The sequence below is a fragment of the Hemibagrus wyckioides genome, linkage group LG10, assembly GCF_019097595.1.
Source record: "Hemibagrus wyckioides isolate EC202008001 linkage group LG10, SWU_Hwy_1.0, whole genome shotgun sequence".
NCBI lineage: Eukaryota > Metazoa > Chordata > Actinopteri > Siluriformes > Bagridae > Hemibagrus > Hemibagrus wyckioides.
In genome coordinates this window covers 7,831,400-7,850,082 of record NC_080719.1, presented here as the reverse complement: position 1 = coordinate 7,850,082, position 18,683 = coordinate 7,831,400, and the positions used below count along the sequence as shown (strand labels likewise).

Sequence of the window (18,683 nt, the reverse complement as noted above, 5' to 3'; positions counted from 1 at the left end):
TCCACACATTCTTTCCTGGGACTGACATGCACAGAGGCCACCTCTATATTACTGGGGCAGATATGCATGGAGGCTGAGCTTTTGTCTATAAGGACTGACAGACAAAGAGGCTACATCTCCTATACTGAGACTAACAGACCCAGGGGTCAAATCTCTTTCACTGGTACTGACCGGCACAGGCGCCATTTCTCTAATAGACATAGAAAGACAGATTGACTGTCTCAGAGGCCGTTCATCTTTTAATGGGACTTGCAGGCACAGAGGTCAAACATCCCTCATTTAGACTGACAAGGCACAAAAAACACACATCCTTTACTAGGAATAACAAGCCCAAAGACCCCACCTCCAGTGCTGAGATTGATCAACACACTGGCCACACCTCCTTTGCTGGTACCAGTAAGCCCAGAGGCCATACCTCTTTTACTGGGATTGGTAGGCACAGAGGCCCAACACCTTTACTGGGAATGGCAGGCACAGAGGCCACACTTCCTTTACTGGGAATGGCAGGCACAGAGGCCACACTTCCTTTACTGGGAATGGCAGGCACAGAGGCCACACTTCCTTTACTGGGAATGGCAGGCACAGAGGCCACACTTCCTTTACTGGGAATGGCAGGCACAGAGGCCACACTTTCTTTACTGGGAATGGCAGCCACAGAGGCCACACTTCCTTTACTGGTACTGGCAGGAACAGAGGCCACACCTCCTTTACTGGTACTGAAAGGCACAGAGGCCACATCATCTTTGCTGGTACTGGCAGGCACAGAGGCCACACCTCCTTTACTGGTACTGGCAGGCACAGAGGCCACACCTCCTTTGCTGGTGCTGGCAGGCACAAAGGCCCCACCTCCTTTCTTGGTACTGGCAGGCACAGAGGCCACATCTTTTTTACTGGTACTATTAGAGGCTACATCTTAACTAGTACTAGCAGGCACAGAAACCACACCTCCTTTACTGAGACTGGCAGGCACAGAGGCCACACCTTCTTTACAAAAACCATGCCTCTTCTCCTGGGACTGACAGACACAAAGGACACACGTCCTCCATTAGGACTGACACACAGAGTTCACACCTTCTTTACTGGGACAGACAGACACAGAAACCATGCCTCTTCCCTTGGGCCCTCTTTCACTTGGACTGACTCTGAGGCCTTACTTTCACCGAATCTGGTACACTACATTAAGCTACACTTCTGTTACCCGGAATTGACAGGTACAGAAGCCATGTCTCTCAGAAAGAGAGAGAGAGGTTTCAAATATGCCTTAAAAGTATTGATACATTGCACAGTGGGTGCAGAAAAGAAAATAAATTTGTCCCCCACACTGACACTGGGTCCCAGCTGGCTGTCTCAGTCCTAATAGTGCATCTGGATGCCTGCTGGCTAAATGATTAATATCCTTCAAGTTAGAAGAAAAAAACACACACACACACACACACACACACACTCTCAAGGAAAGTAAAGACAGCACAGCAAATAAAAACTGCATCATCATTTCAGTGCATAAATCAACATTAATATCTCTTCCAAGACATGAAGCAGAGACTGTTTCATCAGAGCTTTTATTGTGTGCGCTGGACAGAAAGAGCGATGGTGTGAAGAAGAGGTTTGGTCAGTTTAATCTGTCTGTTTTACAGGGACGTTACACAGAGGCAGCATGGGAATGCCCTTCACCACTGTCCGTCACGCACCACTGCCGAGCGAGATGAACACAGTGAACATTAATCCAGGCGATACAGCCTGCTGGTTTTATTAGAGCACACACACGTTGATTTCCTGTTCTGGGTCAATAGTGCAGAGAAGCTGCTAGTATCGGAGGTTAATCTAACATGAACAAGTGCTTCACAGGAACAGCTCGATGTGTTTCCCTGAGTGAGCCTGCGCAGAGAGCTAACAGCAGCCTGCTATATTCCCTTATCTCTGGATTCATTGTGTGTGTCTGTGAGACACAAGATACACAGCGACAAGATTGGTGCAGCAGAGCACAACAACATGCCATCTCCCCCAACACACACACACACACACACACACAGATGATGATGAGCTCATACCAGTGCTAGTACGGCAACTTTGATGATTTCACCACCAGTCAAGCCTGCTCTAGCATCATCATGGAAAATATTTCCCAAACAAGAAAAGCTGCCAACCACCTCAGTGGCTGACCAAAGGAAATGGCCAACTTTAGAGCACTCAGCGTTATCAGGACCTAGCAAGTGAAACCAAACGCTTTCATTTTTCTGCTTGTACCTGCTGTTTATTCTGATTCTCAAGTCATTTTTCATTTTTCTCTGCACTCAAGGGATCCGCTTGGCACCATTAACTTCACATGGGGAGAAATAAACACTCACACATGAGTTAAATAATACATAGCAATACAAGTCATAACATCATTACACAACTTGTGTAATTTGTACTTAGAAAGCTCCGTCAGAAACGACACGGGAATATAAGAGTCGCAAATCAGCGATAAATAAATAATCTCACATAGCTGACAGCTGAATTGCTGAGAGAAGATAGTGGACTGTGTCACTGTTAGACAGGGTCATGAAGGGCAGTTCCATTACTGCTGTACAGAGCGTGTGTGTGTGTGTCTGTGAGAGAAAACACAGTTTGAGAGACAGTAAAGGAGGATGAATGGTGGATTGTGTTGGGGCATTCAGCCTTCCTGTGCCCGGAGAGACTGGTACAGCGAGAGACGGAACGCTTCCCTTTCTCCTCCTTTTTCTCTTTCACTTTTTTCCCCCCTCTACTTTTTCTCTCTTAAAACCGGCTCTTAAAGATTCTGATCAAATTCCTCAGAGATGCACACCAAGCAGGAAGTTTAAGAGGTTTGTGTAGTTGGATGTTTTTGGTGTTGTTAAAGCCATCCCAAGGTATGATGTAAGATTTCATTGATGGAAATATAATGAATGGATTGAATCTCATTCTGATTTATGTAGTGCTGTGTGTGGATGTTGGAGATGTAGATGTAGATTATTGCACAGGGACTTTGTTGTAATGTTGTAAGATCTCGCCTTTTTTCACTTCCCACAAGTGAGATGGTGCCTTTAACTTTTTAAGCAGTTTATTGTTCTCTCTCACTCTCTCCCTCTCTCTCTCTCTCTCTCTCTCTCTCTCTCTCATGATTATCTTCACAAAAGGTTATCGATTCTATAATAATACATTAGTCCCAGTGTTTTGTGACTTATACATAAAAGCTTTTTGATGATTGTGGTGGTGATGGTAGTGGAGGTAAAGGTGGTGGTGGTGATGGGGTTTTCAATAATTATTGTTCAACACCTCTGATCAATTTTTGATTCTCGATTGATCAGAAAGTATTGATTATCAGCCTTGACGATAGTTCCAGCTATGAGGCAAACCACCAGTTTATGTTAATGCCCACGTTTTTGTTTCTACAGTCACAACTTACACAGGGTCTTGTAGAGGACACTTAAAGGTAAACATGTTGATGTTCTTATAGTGATGTTTTCTGTCAGGAGTCTCCAGTGTCAGTTTTGTGCAACTGTCAGGTAAAGGTAAGGTAAAGTTGTTCCTTAAAGTTCTCCAGCTCTGGAAAGTCTTCAGGACTGAGGGTTTTCCAGTTCCTTGGTAACAAGCTGACTAGCTGTAGTTTCGTCTTATTAACTTCAAGAAAGGAAACATTGAGATACTGGGCAGGAAATGACTGATTATATAACAGACTTCATAACAGATACCGACTTGTTTTACAGATATTCCACAATATTAAATGTGACTCTAAATGGATAATATATATGGGATTTTTCTTTAATATGTACAAATTTGTTGTGTTAAAAGAGGAATAAAAAAACTTGGAGATGCCACTATTAATTTCCTGTAACAACATGGCTTGTTGAGTTTCATATCTTATTCATCACACAAATATTTATTTCATATCTTATTCATATCTTTCATATCTTATTTATAACACTGAGTTTCGTTGCCATGTGCAATGACAATAATGTTGAATCAAATCTAAAATTATCACAAGATCACAGATGACCAGATTCTTTAGCTTTATAAATATACGTTAAAGGGGAATGTCAGGGTTGTTTTACTGCATCTGTAGCTTTGTGTGATTACCATGAACAAGAAGTAGTGAGGGAAAAAATATTTATTTAGCTCACTTATTATGGAAGTCTATGGGGCAGTTGTTGGGGCAGTCGGTATGGGCACAATGTGAAATATTTTGTAGAAATCGTTATTAAATAGACTATTTCTAACAAACTCTAATGCATGATATGTTAGTCAGCAAAAGTAAATTTGGAAGTTTAAGTGTATGTACCTGGAACAACTTTTTTTCTTGTATTGTTTGAGTGTTGGAAATTTGTATTTTTAAAAAAAAATTATTTAAAAAAGTTTTGGAAAGTCTTTGGCAAGATGTTCTTTAATTCTGCCATTGTTAGACCTTCAAAGTCTGTTGTCATGTATAGTAAACTATTATTTATTTATTTTTTTATTTATTTTTTTTATTTATTATGATCATCAGTGTTGTTTTTATTTATTGATTTTTTTTATTTATTTATTTATTGATTTATTTATTGATTGATTTTTTAAGAAGTTGAATAGGTGCCCTCAAAAACAAGTTTTAAGTTTTGTTTTGTTTTGTTTTGTTTTGTTTATCAGGGTGGGTACAGGTAAAACCACACAGCAACAGCGGTGTGTATATACACTGTTGAAATGCACTAAAGACTATTCTTTTAATGTGCCTCATAAAGTGAAATATATCTATAGATTTTATTTGTGTCTCTCTTACATGATTTATAGGTTTCTCTGCACAGCCTAGAAAATCCAGTGGTTTAGTCTGAATGTCACTTGAACCAAAAACCAACTAGAACTGATCATGCATCGAAACACTCACATCTCTGCGGTTAGGTACCTCCAGGAGGTGGGCTACACGGACACTATCCTGGATGTGAAGTCTCAGAGGGTGAAGGCGTTGCTGGGGCTGACGGGAGACAGTGTGGAGCGAGCTGGAGACCGGAGGACAGAGCCCATGGTGAACGGCACGGAGCCTTCATCTCTGAAGGAAAGCACCACCAACATGATGGGGTGAGTAAGTGAAAGGCAGGAAGTGATTCATACAGAAATCCTGCCGGACCTAGAATGGCAGAATGTTGTGGACTGTACAGTGGAAAAGAAATTTATTATGATAGATTCATGAAAATTAAAATTGTCACAAATTTCCATTTACCTTTAATGTTCTTCCGTAAATCTGATATAACGCCATGCAGCATTAGCTTGATTTAGAGATGAAGGCTTAATAAGGTGAAATCATCTCTGATGTTTGAATTTGTCTTCTCAGGAAACCGGAAATGTCTGACTCTGCCACGGTTCTGGAGGCCTTCAAGTTCATTGAGAGCGCAGCTGCAGAGTTCAGTGATGAGGAGGATGAGGAGGACAGTGATGGGAGGGAAAAGACCATCATTGACTTGGCAACAGTGCGTTTACACCGAGGACACTGCAGAGAGAGACATAGCTACCAGCTCATTACATAACCCAACAACCCATCTCTCTCTTTCTCCCCCCACTTTCCCTCTCTCTCTGTCTCTCTCTCTCTCTCTCTCTCTCTGGCAGATGATGAGGAAGAAAGTGTCCCCATCTCCTTCCTCCTCCTCCTCCTCCTCCTCCTCCTCGGCTGATCTGAGTGATGACCCGGATACTGAGGAGGCTCTGAAGGGGTTTGACTTCCTGGCCAGCAGTGAGGACATGGAGGGCTCTCCAGAATCTCCTGCCATCGGAGATGTGGCTGATTGGGGTAAGACTTTGACACATGTAGTTTGAGGTGTGAAGCATTATGGGTAATTGTGTATGTTATCAGTCTATATCCATTCATTTTGAGAGTAACGTGTGCTGTAAGGCTAGCTTGAGATGACTCAAATCTTTTCTCAGAGAAGAAATGGCCGTGATTGGTTTGGTCAGACAGCCAATCAAAATAAAGATAACTACCTCTAGCAAACTATGTAGTCATTAGGCTGATTTTATGCATGCAGTGTAGAAGCTTAGTGATATTAAAACACCTGTATTATATAAATATATTTTAATATTTTGATCAACACTGGCGTGTTTTATTCTTCTCATTCTACACCAATGTGATTACAACTTTTTTTATCAATTAAATGATTGGCACATATACTTTTTAGTTGTCTATAATAACATTTAATGTTGTGGAACATCTGCAGAGCATGTTTGTGTCAGTTACGCCATAGCAGCTGTAAAGTTTACATGGTGCCTTGTTAAAAAATAAAAAAGGAACTGACAATTCGATCATTTTAAGATATTAAACTATAACATTTGGACTCTCAGCAAGACAAGTCAGCCACAATGTTTTTTAGCTTAAGACACCTTTGAACACCGGTATAACTAGCTTTGTTAACCTCAGGATTTGAAGTTAGATGCTATATATCCAGCGAGCATAAATAAAAGCTGTGAGTCTTATAACACAATGATGACACCGAGCATTTCTGCTAATGATGACCGATTTCGATCAGTAAAACTGTGGTTTGAGGTTCAGATATTTTTTGAAAGACTGTTATTGTTTTCAATCAGTGCACTGAGTTTGCATTTAGCTGCAATGCATGTGTTTCTCAATGTGAACTTAATGTTATTGTGGATATTGTATTTAGAGAATGCAGTCTTCTTGGGTGTTGTTCTTTCTTGTGCGAGTGTTTGTGTGTGTCTTATAAGAGAAGAGCATTCTCCATAAGCTGTGTATTTGGGCAGTGACATGGCTCAGATACAGTAAAGTCTCTTGCTCTATCCCTTCAGTCTATAAGAAGCCCTGAAGTGATTTTCCTCACAGTCTGTCACTGCTGTGTTGGATTAGTGACAGAAGCTGAAGTACCTTAAATAAAGAGCGAGCTGAGCCTGGACAGATCTCAGATTAATAATAATAATAATAATAATAATAATAATAATTATTATTATTATTATTATTATTATTATTATTATTATTATAGCTTTTATATTAACCTGAATGGGATTAAGTGTCATGTGATGGTTTGGTGTTGTACTTTGTTAGTACTTTCTGTTATAGGAACATAAACAAGGCTGTGGTGTGAAACTCTAATCAGAGTCACTGCTAACACCCTAAAGTGGATTTTTTTTTTTTAAAAAAGTGCATCCCAAATGGTTGTATTCCTCTGATACGACAGCCGTTATGCCAAGATGCCATTTTCATCATTAAAGAACATCATAATACATAATATTTTGTAATATTAATAGCTACATTGCAGCTTTATCTCTGTTATTTCGACACCTGAGATTCCTTCTGTGAGTGTTACAGGAGCATCAATACATTTTTCTTTTTATATCTGTTTATAAATAGGCTTAAGCTACATTTACACATGCAGTGTATTTTATCACTGCCAGTCACTGTATTATGATAACGGCAGTAAACGTTTCTGTTACCGGTTGCCGTTATTGCCAGTGATAACGGTTAGCAGTAGGTGGAGCAACTAGTATTTCAGATCAGTTTTCTTCTCACTAAAATGAAACTTTCCAGTGAGAGAATGTTGAAGCAGTGTGTCACTTTGTGTCACTATATTTATATAAGGTTAAGCTTTTCTCATCTGCCTCGTCTCTGGACATGACCACATCTAGTCACCAACAGCAGGAAGTCACCATCTCTCACTGGAAATGAATGTCACCTCACTTGTGAAAAGAGCATTAAAATACACGCCATGTTCTCACCATCCAAGCGCCTGTTACTATAGAAACATAATATATGATAATATGCACCTTATTATACATTTGAATTGCAAATGTCAACACCTTGTGATACATGAAACTGAGAATTCAGCTACTCTCTGCTTTAACCTTCAGATAATTGCTTGTATCCAGTTAAAATCTTGTGTCCTTCTGTGTGTAAATCGTAGATATTTATACCAGTCTTATCCATTTTTTTTGGATGCTTAGTGTTGTCATTGGCTGTTGTATCTATCAGGCTAATAAAATTACTGACCATCTCACACTAAGACTTCTGGGAAGGTTGACTTGTTGACATGGCAACCAGTAAGTCAGTTCTGATGAGGCGTAAGACCTGGAAAAACAATTAAAAATGTTTTTAATAGAGGATATGAGGGAGAAATTTAGACCAGGTTATTGCATAATACAGCTTATGTCCCCAAATATACAGTCCTGTCATCCATTATTTCTTCTGAGTGTATTTCCTGTCTCAGTGATTCCACATCCAGGACATTACTGAATAAAATGTGAAGCTGGTTTGAGGTGTACACGCTGCCGGTCGCCTCCAGCTCTGGTGTTTGTGCTCTGAGACTGAATGCTGTCTCCATCCTCTATGTAGAGAAGGAGCCAAACGCCATGACCGAGGCCTGGGATGTGGACCAGAGTCTGATCTCCAAACTCAAGGAACAGTACAGGAAGGAACGCAAGGGCAAAAAGGGGGTGAAGAGTAAGTGTGGCCAGACCTCCGCTGCTTCCTGTCTGATCAAACGCTGCTCCTGGAAACATTTCTTTAGTTTGGACAGCTCCTTTCAGATCATCTTCACTTCCTCCCTCTTTGTGTTTGTGACACCTTCAATTGTGTGTGTGTGTGTGTGTATATGAGAGAGAGAGAGAGCGCACATATGCCTGTCTATTAGAGATATATTTTTTTTGCATTTTAAGGGGATTTCCTTTTAGATTTCATTTCTGTTATTTATCAGTACATCCCGTCATGCTGTTATATATTTTTCATTGTGTTTTGATTGTGTCTTTTTCATTTTCCTTTCCTTCTTCCTTTCTTTGTATTTTATTTTCTTTTTGTTGCTTTTTATATTTCCTCATTACTTTCTGTCCTCTTAAATTCCCTCTTAAATTCTATTCTATTGTACATGCCCCTTTTACATCTTTTTCTCTCTCTCTCTCTTTCTGTCCTTTTTTCTTTTCCTTCTTTCCTTTCCTTTCCTTTCCTTTCCTTTCCTTCTTTTCGACCCTACCTTCCTCCTTTCTTTCTTTCTTTCTTTCTTTCTTTCTTTCTTTCTTTCTTTCTTTCTTTCTTTCTTTCTTTCTTTCTTTCTTTCTTTCTTTCTTTCTTTCTTTCTTTCTTTCTTTCTTTCTTTCTTTCTTTCTTTCTTTCTTTCTTTCTCTTTCTTTCTTTCTTTCTTTCTCTCTCTTTCTTTCTCTCTTTCTCTCTCTTTCCTTCTCTCTTTCTCTCTCTCTTTCTCTCTTTCTTTCTTTCTTTCTCTCTCTTTCTTTCTCTCTCTCTCTCTCTCAGGAGCTTCTGCTGTACATTTTTTTTCTTAGTTTCATTCTGTATTTCTTTTTTATTCTTTAACTTTGTGCATTTCTGTGATTGCTGCCCCCCTCCCCCATTACTGTACAGCTTTTGCACATCTGCACTTGTCTTATTTTATTTTGTGCATTAGATGGAGGTCATAATAAAAACATAATAAATTTACCTCTGTACCATGTTCCTTAACACATCACTTGACTTCCTTGTGATATTTCTCTCCATTTTTCTGTCTCTTCTCTTTATCTTTTAACCATTTCCTTCATGGGATCAATAAAGTATATCTATCTATCTTCCTATTGTATTTTCCTGTTTTATATCTTCCTAATATTAATTTCTCTCTCTCCCCCCTCTCCTCCCCCCCATCACTCCTCTTTGTGTCTGCAGGGCCAAACAAGTCTAAGCTGCAGGACATGCTGGCTAATCTTAGAGACGCAGAGGATCTTCCCTCCATGCAGCCGCCTGTGGCTCCCCCTGCCAGACCCAGCTTACCCCGACTCAATGAGCATGATCTCAGCCGTGCTGATGAAGGTGTGATCACCCACCTACACACACACACACACACACACACACACAACAGAGGTAGATATTAAAATCCATCAGCATTCATTTAGATTTTTCCTCTTTTTTTTTTTACTTTCATTCATTTGCTTCTTTTTTTTTTGTCTTGCCTTTTTTCTTTTTCTCTAATTTTTTTTCTGCATCTTTTCTTTAAGCATATCAGCAAAATAAATAAGTAAATAAATGCCTCCACAGAATAGCAGTGGCACTGGCGTTCCTTTAATTTATCACCTGTCTGTACATATGCTCATTTGCATACTGATGATCAGCTCTCTACTCAAGCATGAACTTACAAGCCTGTGTGTGTGTGTGTGTGTGTCTGACTGTGTGACTGTGTTTTTGTCTGTGTGCGTGTGTGTGTGTTTGTGTTTGCTTCTGTCTGTCTGTCTGTGTGTCTGTCTCTATCTGTCTGTCTGTGTGTATTTCAGTGGAAGCCCTAACATTCCCTCCATCCACTGGTAAATCGTTTATAATGGGAGCAGATGAGGCTCTGGAGAATGAGCTGGGACTGGGAGAGCTGGCTGGACTCACTGTAGCTAATGAAGCAGAGAGTCTGGGCTACGATGTAAGTACCACCTTATTTTAATGAAGAAATATTACTGCCCATCAATACAGCTTTTGAATAATTACTGAGGAGTCTATAATTACTGAAGTGTCATGAAACGATTTAAAAATGATTGTACTTTACAACATAACAAGCCACATCTGTCAGTGTTCTAGTGTTCAGAGCAGCCTGTGGAACGCTGCACTGCTTCGTTTAGAAATGCCATTAAACACTCAGGGCTTTTAATCAGAACAGTTCTGCAGTTGTTTACTCACTCTATACACACACACACACACACACAGTCATCCAGTTGATAAGTTGTGTGTTGTGAATTCAATATCTTTTCATTATTTCAATTAATTAAATAATTTTTTACTTTTACATCTTTCTTTCTGTCTGTCTGCATTTCTCTCTGTCTTTCTGTCTGTCTGTCTGCATTTCTTTCTTTCTTTCTTTCTTTCTTTCTTTCTTTCTTTCTTTCTTTCTTTCTTTCTTTCTTTCTCTCTTTCTTTCTCTCTTTCTTTCTTTCTTTCTTTCTTTCTTTCTTTCTTTCTTTCTTTCTTTCTGTCTATCTTCATTTCTCTCTGTCTTTTTTCTTTCTTTCTTTCTGTCTTTCTATCTTTCTGCATTTCTCTCTCTTTCAGTCTGTCTGTCTGCATTTCTCTCTGTCTGTCTTTCTTTCTTTCTTTCTTTCTTTCTGTCTATCTTTCTTTCTTTCTGTCTATCTTCATTTCTCTGTCTTTCTTTCTTTCTTTCTTTCTTTCTTTCTTTCTTTCTGTCTTTCTATCTTTCTGCATTTCTCTCTCTTTCAGTCTGTCTGTCTGCATTTCTCTCTGTCTGTCTTTCTTTCTTTCTTTCTTTCTTTCTGTCTATCTTTCTTTCTTTCTGTCTATCTTCATTTCTCTGTCTTTTTTCTTTCTTTCTTTCTTTCTTTCTTTCTTTCTTTCTTTCTTTCTTTCTTTCTTTCTTTCTTTCTTTCTTTCTTTCTTTCTTTCTTTCTTTCTTTCTTTCTTTCTTTCTTTCTTTCTTTCTTTCTTTCTTTTTCTTTCTTTCTTTCTTTCTTTCTTTCTTTCTTTCTTTCTTTCTTTCTTTCTGTCTTTCTTTCTGTCTTTCTATCTTTCTATCTTTCTATCTTTCTTCATTTCTGTCTGTCTGTCTGTCTTTCTATTTTCCTTCCTTCCTTCCTTCCTTCCTTCCTTCCTTCCTTCCATCCTTTTATATGTTTAACTGTTTCTGAAATACTCAAACCAGGTTATTTGGTAACCGTTCACTATGTTAATTACAGAGTTCACACTTTTCTCAATTCTGAATCTCTTGACTATGAATATTTGTATCTTGCTTCTTCCACATGATTGGCTGTTTAGATAACTGCATAAAAGAGCAGGTGTACCGGTGTTCCTAATAAAGTGGATTGTGAATGTATACACATCTCATGTTTTTTTCCTTTTTCTTCCTCTCAGATCACCAACAACAAAGACGCTCTGAGGAAGACGTGGAACCCCAAGTTCACCCTGAGAAGCCATTTTGACTCCATCCGCAGTCTGGCATTCCACCCTCAAGAGCCGGTGTTGGTTACAGCTTCAGAGGATCACACGCTGAAGATGTGGAACCTGCAGAAAACAGCTCCTGCCAAAAAGTATGAGTATGCGGCTGACCTTTACAAGTTCTTTTGAGTTAAAATACCATGATGGATACAAGAGAAACTTACACTGACTCTCTCCTGCCTCTTTGTTCAGGTGTGCAGCTCTTGATGTGGAGCCCATTTACACATTCCGAGCTCACAGGTGAGTGTGTGAGAACCTCGGACCTGAACACAGACACACAGTCGAGTCAAGCATCTTTTCAAACTCACAATCATGCTCACTCTATCTTGTTGTTTACAGCAGTACTGTGCAGATGAATATGCATGCATGAATGAATAAGTAAAATCACAGCTACGTGCACCACCTCGCTCAAAACATAGCATGCAAAGAGTGTGTTAATCAGCCTGGTTTCAATCAGAGACTGATTGGCTCTATGCAGAAGAACAGAAACGTTATGAGTAATCATTTGTCCAGCTGTTAATATTGTTGATTTTAACTTTGGGTGTTTGTTCTTGGCACTCTAACATGTTTCAAGATTTATCTTAAATAGCAATTTTAGCTTTATCAGTACAAATGGGCAGGAATTCATGTAAAATGCAGGCATCATTTTTCAACATTTGTAGCCACCACAGCAAGAATTTAATACATATATGTATTATTCCTAACAACATTGATCAGAAAATTGTGAACAAAGTCAAAAATCTTTCCTCTGATAAATGATCATGTTTTCCTGGATCAAGATAATATACTTAAAGCAATAATCTAGTGAAGGAAATTACATCCAAATGCTTTGGTAGTATGTATAATTTCCAGTGCTGCAAAAAAACACTGAGCATGCAGCTATTAGGACAAAAGAAAAATATGTACACTGTATTGTACACTATATGTACATAGGGGTGGTAGTAACTCGAGTGGTTAAGGCCCTGGGTCATTGACCGGAAGACCGGGGTTCAAGCCCCAGCACCGCCAACGCTGGGCCCTTGAGCAAGTCCCCCAACCCACTCTGGAGGCACTGCATCATGTTTGACCCTGCACTCTGACCCCAACCCGCAAGATTGGAATATGCGAATAAAGAATTTCACTGTGCAGTAATGCATACGTGACAAAGACAACATTTTGCCAAATCGCTCTTATAAAGATCTCGGCGGATAAGTGAATGAAAGAAACAGCAGCATAGACAGTATGTGTCTTATTGTATAGTTTTGTAGTTTGTAGAAGTAACCCATTGTTCGTCTGTGTAGGGGTGCGGTTCTGTGTGTGGTCATGAGCAGTAACGGAGAGCAGTGCTTCAGTGGAGGAGTGGACGGAACCATCCAGAGCTGGAACACTCCTAATCCCAATATTGACCCCTACGACTCGTATGGTACGTTCCATTCTTGCACCTTTCAAGCTTTAGGTATATCAGACTCTCTAAACGATGTGTGTCCATGTCACAGAGCCGTCTGTGCTGAGGGGGGCGCTGTGTGGTCACAACGATGCAGTGTGGGGTTTAGTCTACAGCTCGGCCCACCAGAGGCTGCTGTCCTGTTCGGCAGACGGGACGGTGCGACTATGGAACGCTGCGGACACTACACCCGCCCTTGCCATCTTTAACGAGGACACGGGTAACGATCATTCACACATACAGGATTTGTCATTAAGAGCGCTTCATATATACACATTAATCCTCATCACTCCTCAGTGTGTATCATGGCTCAGGAATACCTCATTAAAATATTCTCATTGTGGAATACACTCATGCTCCATTAATAACGTATAATAATAATGTATCTTCAGTTAAAAAAAGAAACACTTATTATTAATGATGCCTCAGTAAAACAATCCATTGTAGAACACCTTAATCCCATATGCTGCATTTATTTACTGCATTAATAAATCAATGTCCTTCTCGAACATTTTGCTTCTTTAAAAAGAATTATGTTAAAATGTCATCATTCTAGAATATATACATTTTTAATGACTTAATAATACCTAATTAAAACATCTTCATTCTAGAGTACACAATGTTATGCCTCATTAATGATGAGTCCTTAAAGGGTCTTTATTCGAAAACATGTACATTATAGTTAAAGCCTTATCACATACTTATGCACTATTCTGCTATTGTGTAGTGTGCGTAAAAGAAATTGAACAAGTAGTAGTGTACTTCAAGTACCTGGATGATGTATTTATTCAACCAAATAAATAAAGCTTGGAGTGTTGGACACTTCATGAACTCTAAGGTCAGTGCTTTGCTTACGTAGCGAAAGGGGGCGGGGCTACCAAGCACTGACGCTGAACGAGGAACATTTTCCAGATAGATGACAACATTCAACAGATATCTTAGAAATGTCTTAAGAATTCACAGTGTTCTGTTAAAGCTAGCTGTGTTGCGTTATATGCGGTTGATGTCATTTGCCACAGACTGGGAAATAGCTTATACTTCCGGTTAGTAAAAAAATTTGCTAGTATTTCATGTGAGTAGATATTGACCTTCTACTACATAGTGCATAGTGTGTAGTACATCATTTATGCCTCATTAATACTTCATTAAAGCACCTGTATTCTAGAACACATGACTTGATAATTAAACAAGCGAGTTAAACAACTCAATAAAATCTTCTCATTCTAGGCCGCACACATCGTTTCATTAACACCTCATTAAAATGTTGTGATTCTACAGCATAGGCATTGTGCCTCCTTGAAACCTCATTAAAACACTCCCTCAGAAATCTCATTCCATTATGGCTTCCAGAGCAAAGTCCATTATTCAAATAAATGTGAATTTTCTTCATCTTTACTTATTCTGAAGCAACAATCTACATGCTTCAGGAACTACTAATAGATGCCGGTTATTTAAAAATTTATTTTCTAATTCATTCTTATAAACAAGCAATATGATGATACATTTATATTTATTCAATTCAATTTTATTTGTATCGTGCTTTTAACGACGGATATTGTCTCAAAGCAGCTTTACAGAACATAAGAAACAAAAAACATAGTGCAAAACTCCTAGTTGTTGTCCCTAGTGAGCAAGCCTGAGGCGACTGTGGCAAGGAAAAACTCCCTTAGATGGTAAGAGGAAGAAACCTTGAGAGGAACCAGACTCAAAAGGGAACCTCGTCCTCATTTCGGTGACACCGGAGAGTGTGATTATAAATTATCAAACACCAGAGAGTGTGATTATGAGCAATGTCCTTTCTGCAGTCATGTACAGTCAGTTGTGAGATGCAGGTACAGCATATGTTAGTGTGTGTATTAATTAGGAGGAGGTTGTTGTCGTCCTCAAAGTCCACATAGGGTTGGCATCGTTGCTTTGAAATACCCTAATCCTCACCAAGCAGAATCCAGCTGAAGTTGGTCCATCACCAAGCAGAATCCAGCTGAAGTTGGTCCATCTCAGGATCCTCGCAGGGTTAGCCTCTTCTCACTGAAGGTCTGCTGGAGCTGACACAATCTGTAGATGCCTCGGGATGGGTAGAAAAAAGGAAATAACATTTGTAGGCACTCTTAGTGGCTTAGTCACAAATTGCATTAGGTATATGGTGCACTACATAGGTTCTCCACTGCCTGTATGATATCCCCTGGGTAGTGAGCATATGGACAGAGTTGTAAGGAACTTCAGTGTTTCAGTTGAAAAATATGTAAGACTGTATCTGACTGTCAGTTTGTGCTTATGTCTCACTACATCTGTTCGTGTGTGTAATAGAATTGGGCATCCCCTCCTCTGTGGATCTGGTGTGCAGTGAGCCGGCTCACATGGTGACAGCCTTTAGCAATGGCAGGACAGGTATCTTCAACATGGAGACACAGCAGCTGGTGCTGGAGCTGGAGTCTCAGAACGCTGGGGAGCCAGGTACATACACACACACACACACCTGCGCTGAAATTTCTCCTTTTTTTAATACGCTTGGTTCTGCCTTGAACCTTTGTGCTTAAAATACACTTTGTGTGGAAGTGAGGTGGACTGAGTCTTGAGAGTGGGTGGCTTTTACTTTAATGCCAGAGCTCGGATATGAAACTCGCAGGATAAAAGTTTAGCTCTCTGGTTACCTCAGCAGCATTCAGTTCTGTGTTTTCATTCACTGGTTTAGTAAATATAAAATCTGTTAGATAATTATAAATACATTGCTTTGATTTACATAAAGTTAACTTGATTTTCACTCCTACACTGTGGCAGGTAAAACCTTCCCGACGATAGAACTTTGACCAACGTTGGAGCGTACTGATTTCCAACTGATTATATATTGAGCTCAAATTCCTTAAAGCTTTGGCCCAGAGTTTAATATTTCTGTTCATGATTTCTCTGTCAAGCAGTAAACATGTGCACCTCCACTGACAGAAGCAAAGTTTAATTACTGGGAAAATAATTATATTTGATAAATCCAATTTGGTTCCCTTTTCCTCGCAGTCAACCAAATATTTGTTCATTTTATTCGTACAGTTATTGGAATATTAAAATTAAAATTAACCAAAAAAAAGCTAAAAGCACATCTTAATCGGAAAAATAAGGCATATTGCTGTGGAACCTCTCTTTCATCATGTCGATCTTCTAAAATAGCTAACAAAGTTAGCAACAATAGAATATTGAATGTATATGAGCAGTGCATCATGCTGTAATGATACCATATTTTACTTTTTCCTCATTGTTTGTTACACATACCAGCAGGCATGCATGGACTTAATAGCTGAATATCTGTCTTTGCTTCAAAAGGTTTAGCATTCCCTATGATTTGTGATATCACATTTAGGCTGTGTGTGTGTGTTATTCTTCAGATGCTCCTCGTCAGATCAATAAAGTGCTGAGCCACCCGACACTGCCCATCACCATCACGGCACAGGAGGACCGCCACATTCGCTTCTTCGACAACAACACAGGTATTCAAATTATTCAGGTATTCAAATCATGCGGTGTAGGTGGAATGGAAAATACCACCATTTATACATTTTAAGAACAAGCTGTGCATTTTAACAGCAGAACATAAAAATACACCACAGAGAAGTCATCTTTTTTCCTTAATAAAAAGGGCAGATGGGTATAGAGTCGGAATGACGGACAGGTGAGCAGGTGCGTTTAGTTCTTTGCTTGAGAGATGAGCTGATAGCATCACCCACTCATACTGATTACTGAAGGAGTCATGAGGGAAGAGCCTTCTGCCTTGACAGGAGCAGTAGTTATTGTTGTTGTAGTTGTTGGAGGAGTTGTTGTTGGAGTTGTAGTAATTGCTGTAGTAGAAGTTGTTGGAGTTGTTGTTATAGTAGTAGTTGCAATAATAGTAGTTGTTGTTGTCAGAGTTGTTGTTGGAGTTGTAACAGTAGTTGTTGTTGATGATGTTAAAGTAGTTGTTGGAGTTGTTTTTATAGTAGTAGTTGTTGGAGTGTTGTCTGTTGTTGTGGAGTTGTAATAGTAGTTGTTGGAGTTGTTGATGTTATAGTAGTTGTTGGAGTTGTTGATGTTATAGTAGTTGTTGGAGTTGTTGTTGTTATAGTAGTTGTTGGAGTTGTTGTTGTTGTTGGAGTTGTTGATGTTATTGGAGTTGTTGATGTTATTGGAGTTGTTGATGTTATAGTAGTTGTTGATGTTATAGTAGTTGTAGTTGTTGGAGTAGTTTTTATAGTAGTAGTTGTTGGAGTGTTGACTGTTGTTGTGGAGTTGTAATAGTAGTTGTAGGAGTTGTTGATGTTATAGTAGTTGGAGTTGTTGATGTTATAGTAGTTGGAGTTGTTGATGTTATAGTAGTTGGAGTTGTTGATGTTATAGTAGTTGGAGTTGTTGATATAGTAGTTGTTGGAGTTGTTGATGTTATAGTAGTTGTTGGAGTTGTTGATGTTATAGTAGTTGGAGTTGTTGATGTTATAGTAGTTGGAGTTGTTGATGTTATAGTAGTTGGAGTTGTTGATATAGTAGTTGTTGGAGTTGTTGATGTTATTGGAGTTGTTGATGTTATAGTAGTTGTTGGAGTTGTTGATGTTATAGTAGTTGTTGGAGTGTTGTCTGTTGTTGAGTTGTAATAGTAGTTGTTGGAGTTGTTGATGTTATAGGAGTTGTTGATGTTATAGTAGTTGTTGAGTTGTTGATGTTATTGAGTTGTTGATGTTATAGTAGTTGTTGGATTGTTGATGTTATTGGAGTTGTTGATGTTATTGGAGTTGTTGATGTTATTGGAGTTGTTGATGTTATTGGAGTTGTTGATGTTATTGGAGTTGTTGATGTTATAGTAGTTGTTGGAGTTGTTGATGTTATAGTAGTTGTTGGAGTGTTGTCTGTTGTTGAGTTGTAATAGTAGTTGTTGGAGTTGTTGATGTTATAGTAGTTGTTGGAGTTGTTGATGTTATAGTAGTTGTTGGAGTTGTTGATGTTATAGTAGTTGTTGGAGTTGTTGATGTTATAGTAGTTGTTGGAGTTGTTGATGTTATAGTAGTTGTTGGAGTTGTTGATGTTATAGTAGTTGTTGGAGTTGTTGATGTTATAGTAGTTGTTGGAGTTGATGTTGTCGAGTTGTTGATGTTATAGTAGTTGTTGAGTTGTTGATGTTATAGGTAGTTGTTGGAGTTGTTGATGTTATAGTAGTTGTTGGAGTTGTTGATGTTATAGTAGTTGTTGGAGTTGTTGATGTTATAGTAGTTGTTGGAGTTGATGTTATTGGAGTTGTTGATGTTATAGTAGTTGTTGGAGTTGTTGATGTTATAGTAGTTGTTGATGTTATAGTAGTTGTTGGAGTTGTTGATGTTATAGTAGTTGTTGGAGTGTTGTCTGTTGTTGAGTTGTAATAGTAGTTGTTGGAGT

At 39.0% G+C, this 18,683-nt stretch overlaps 1 protein-coding gene across 1 annotated transcript in view; it reads left to right on the top strand.

The window, feature by feature from the left end:
* The window catches only part of strn (striatin, calmodulin binding protein), a 66,187-nt gene that overhangs the window by 35,831 nt on the left and 11,673 nt on the right, over nucleotides 1-18,683 (top strand). The window contains exons 5-16 of the mRNA XM_058401529.1: nucleotides 4,870-5,046; nucleotides 5,300-5,435; nucleotides 5,572-5,752; nucleotides 8,300-8,407; nucleotides 9,614-9,757; nucleotides 10,216-10,352; nucleotides 11,792-11,967; nucleotides 12,068-12,115; nucleotides 13,156-13,277; nucleotides 13,351-13,518; nucleotides 15,606-15,752; nucleotides 16,673-16,774. Of these exons, the coding sequence (XP_058257512.1) occupies nucleotides 4,870-5,046; nucleotides 5,300-5,435; nucleotides 5,572-5,752; nucleotides 8,300-8,407; nucleotides 9,614-9,757; nucleotides 10,216-10,352; nucleotides 11,792-11,967; nucleotides 12,068-12,115; nucleotides 13,156-13,277; nucleotides 13,351-13,518; nucleotides 15,606-15,752; nucleotides 16,673-16,774 (1,646 nt within the window). The remainder of the gene's footprint in view (nucleotides 1-4,869; nucleotides 5,047-5,299; nucleotides 5,436-5,571; nucleotides 5,753-8,299; nucleotides 8,408-9,613; nucleotides 9,758-10,215; nucleotides 10,353-11,791; nucleotides 11,968-12,067; nucleotides 12,116-13,155; nucleotides 13,278-13,350; nucleotides 13,519-15,605; nucleotides 15,753-16,672; nucleotides 16,775-18,683) is intronic.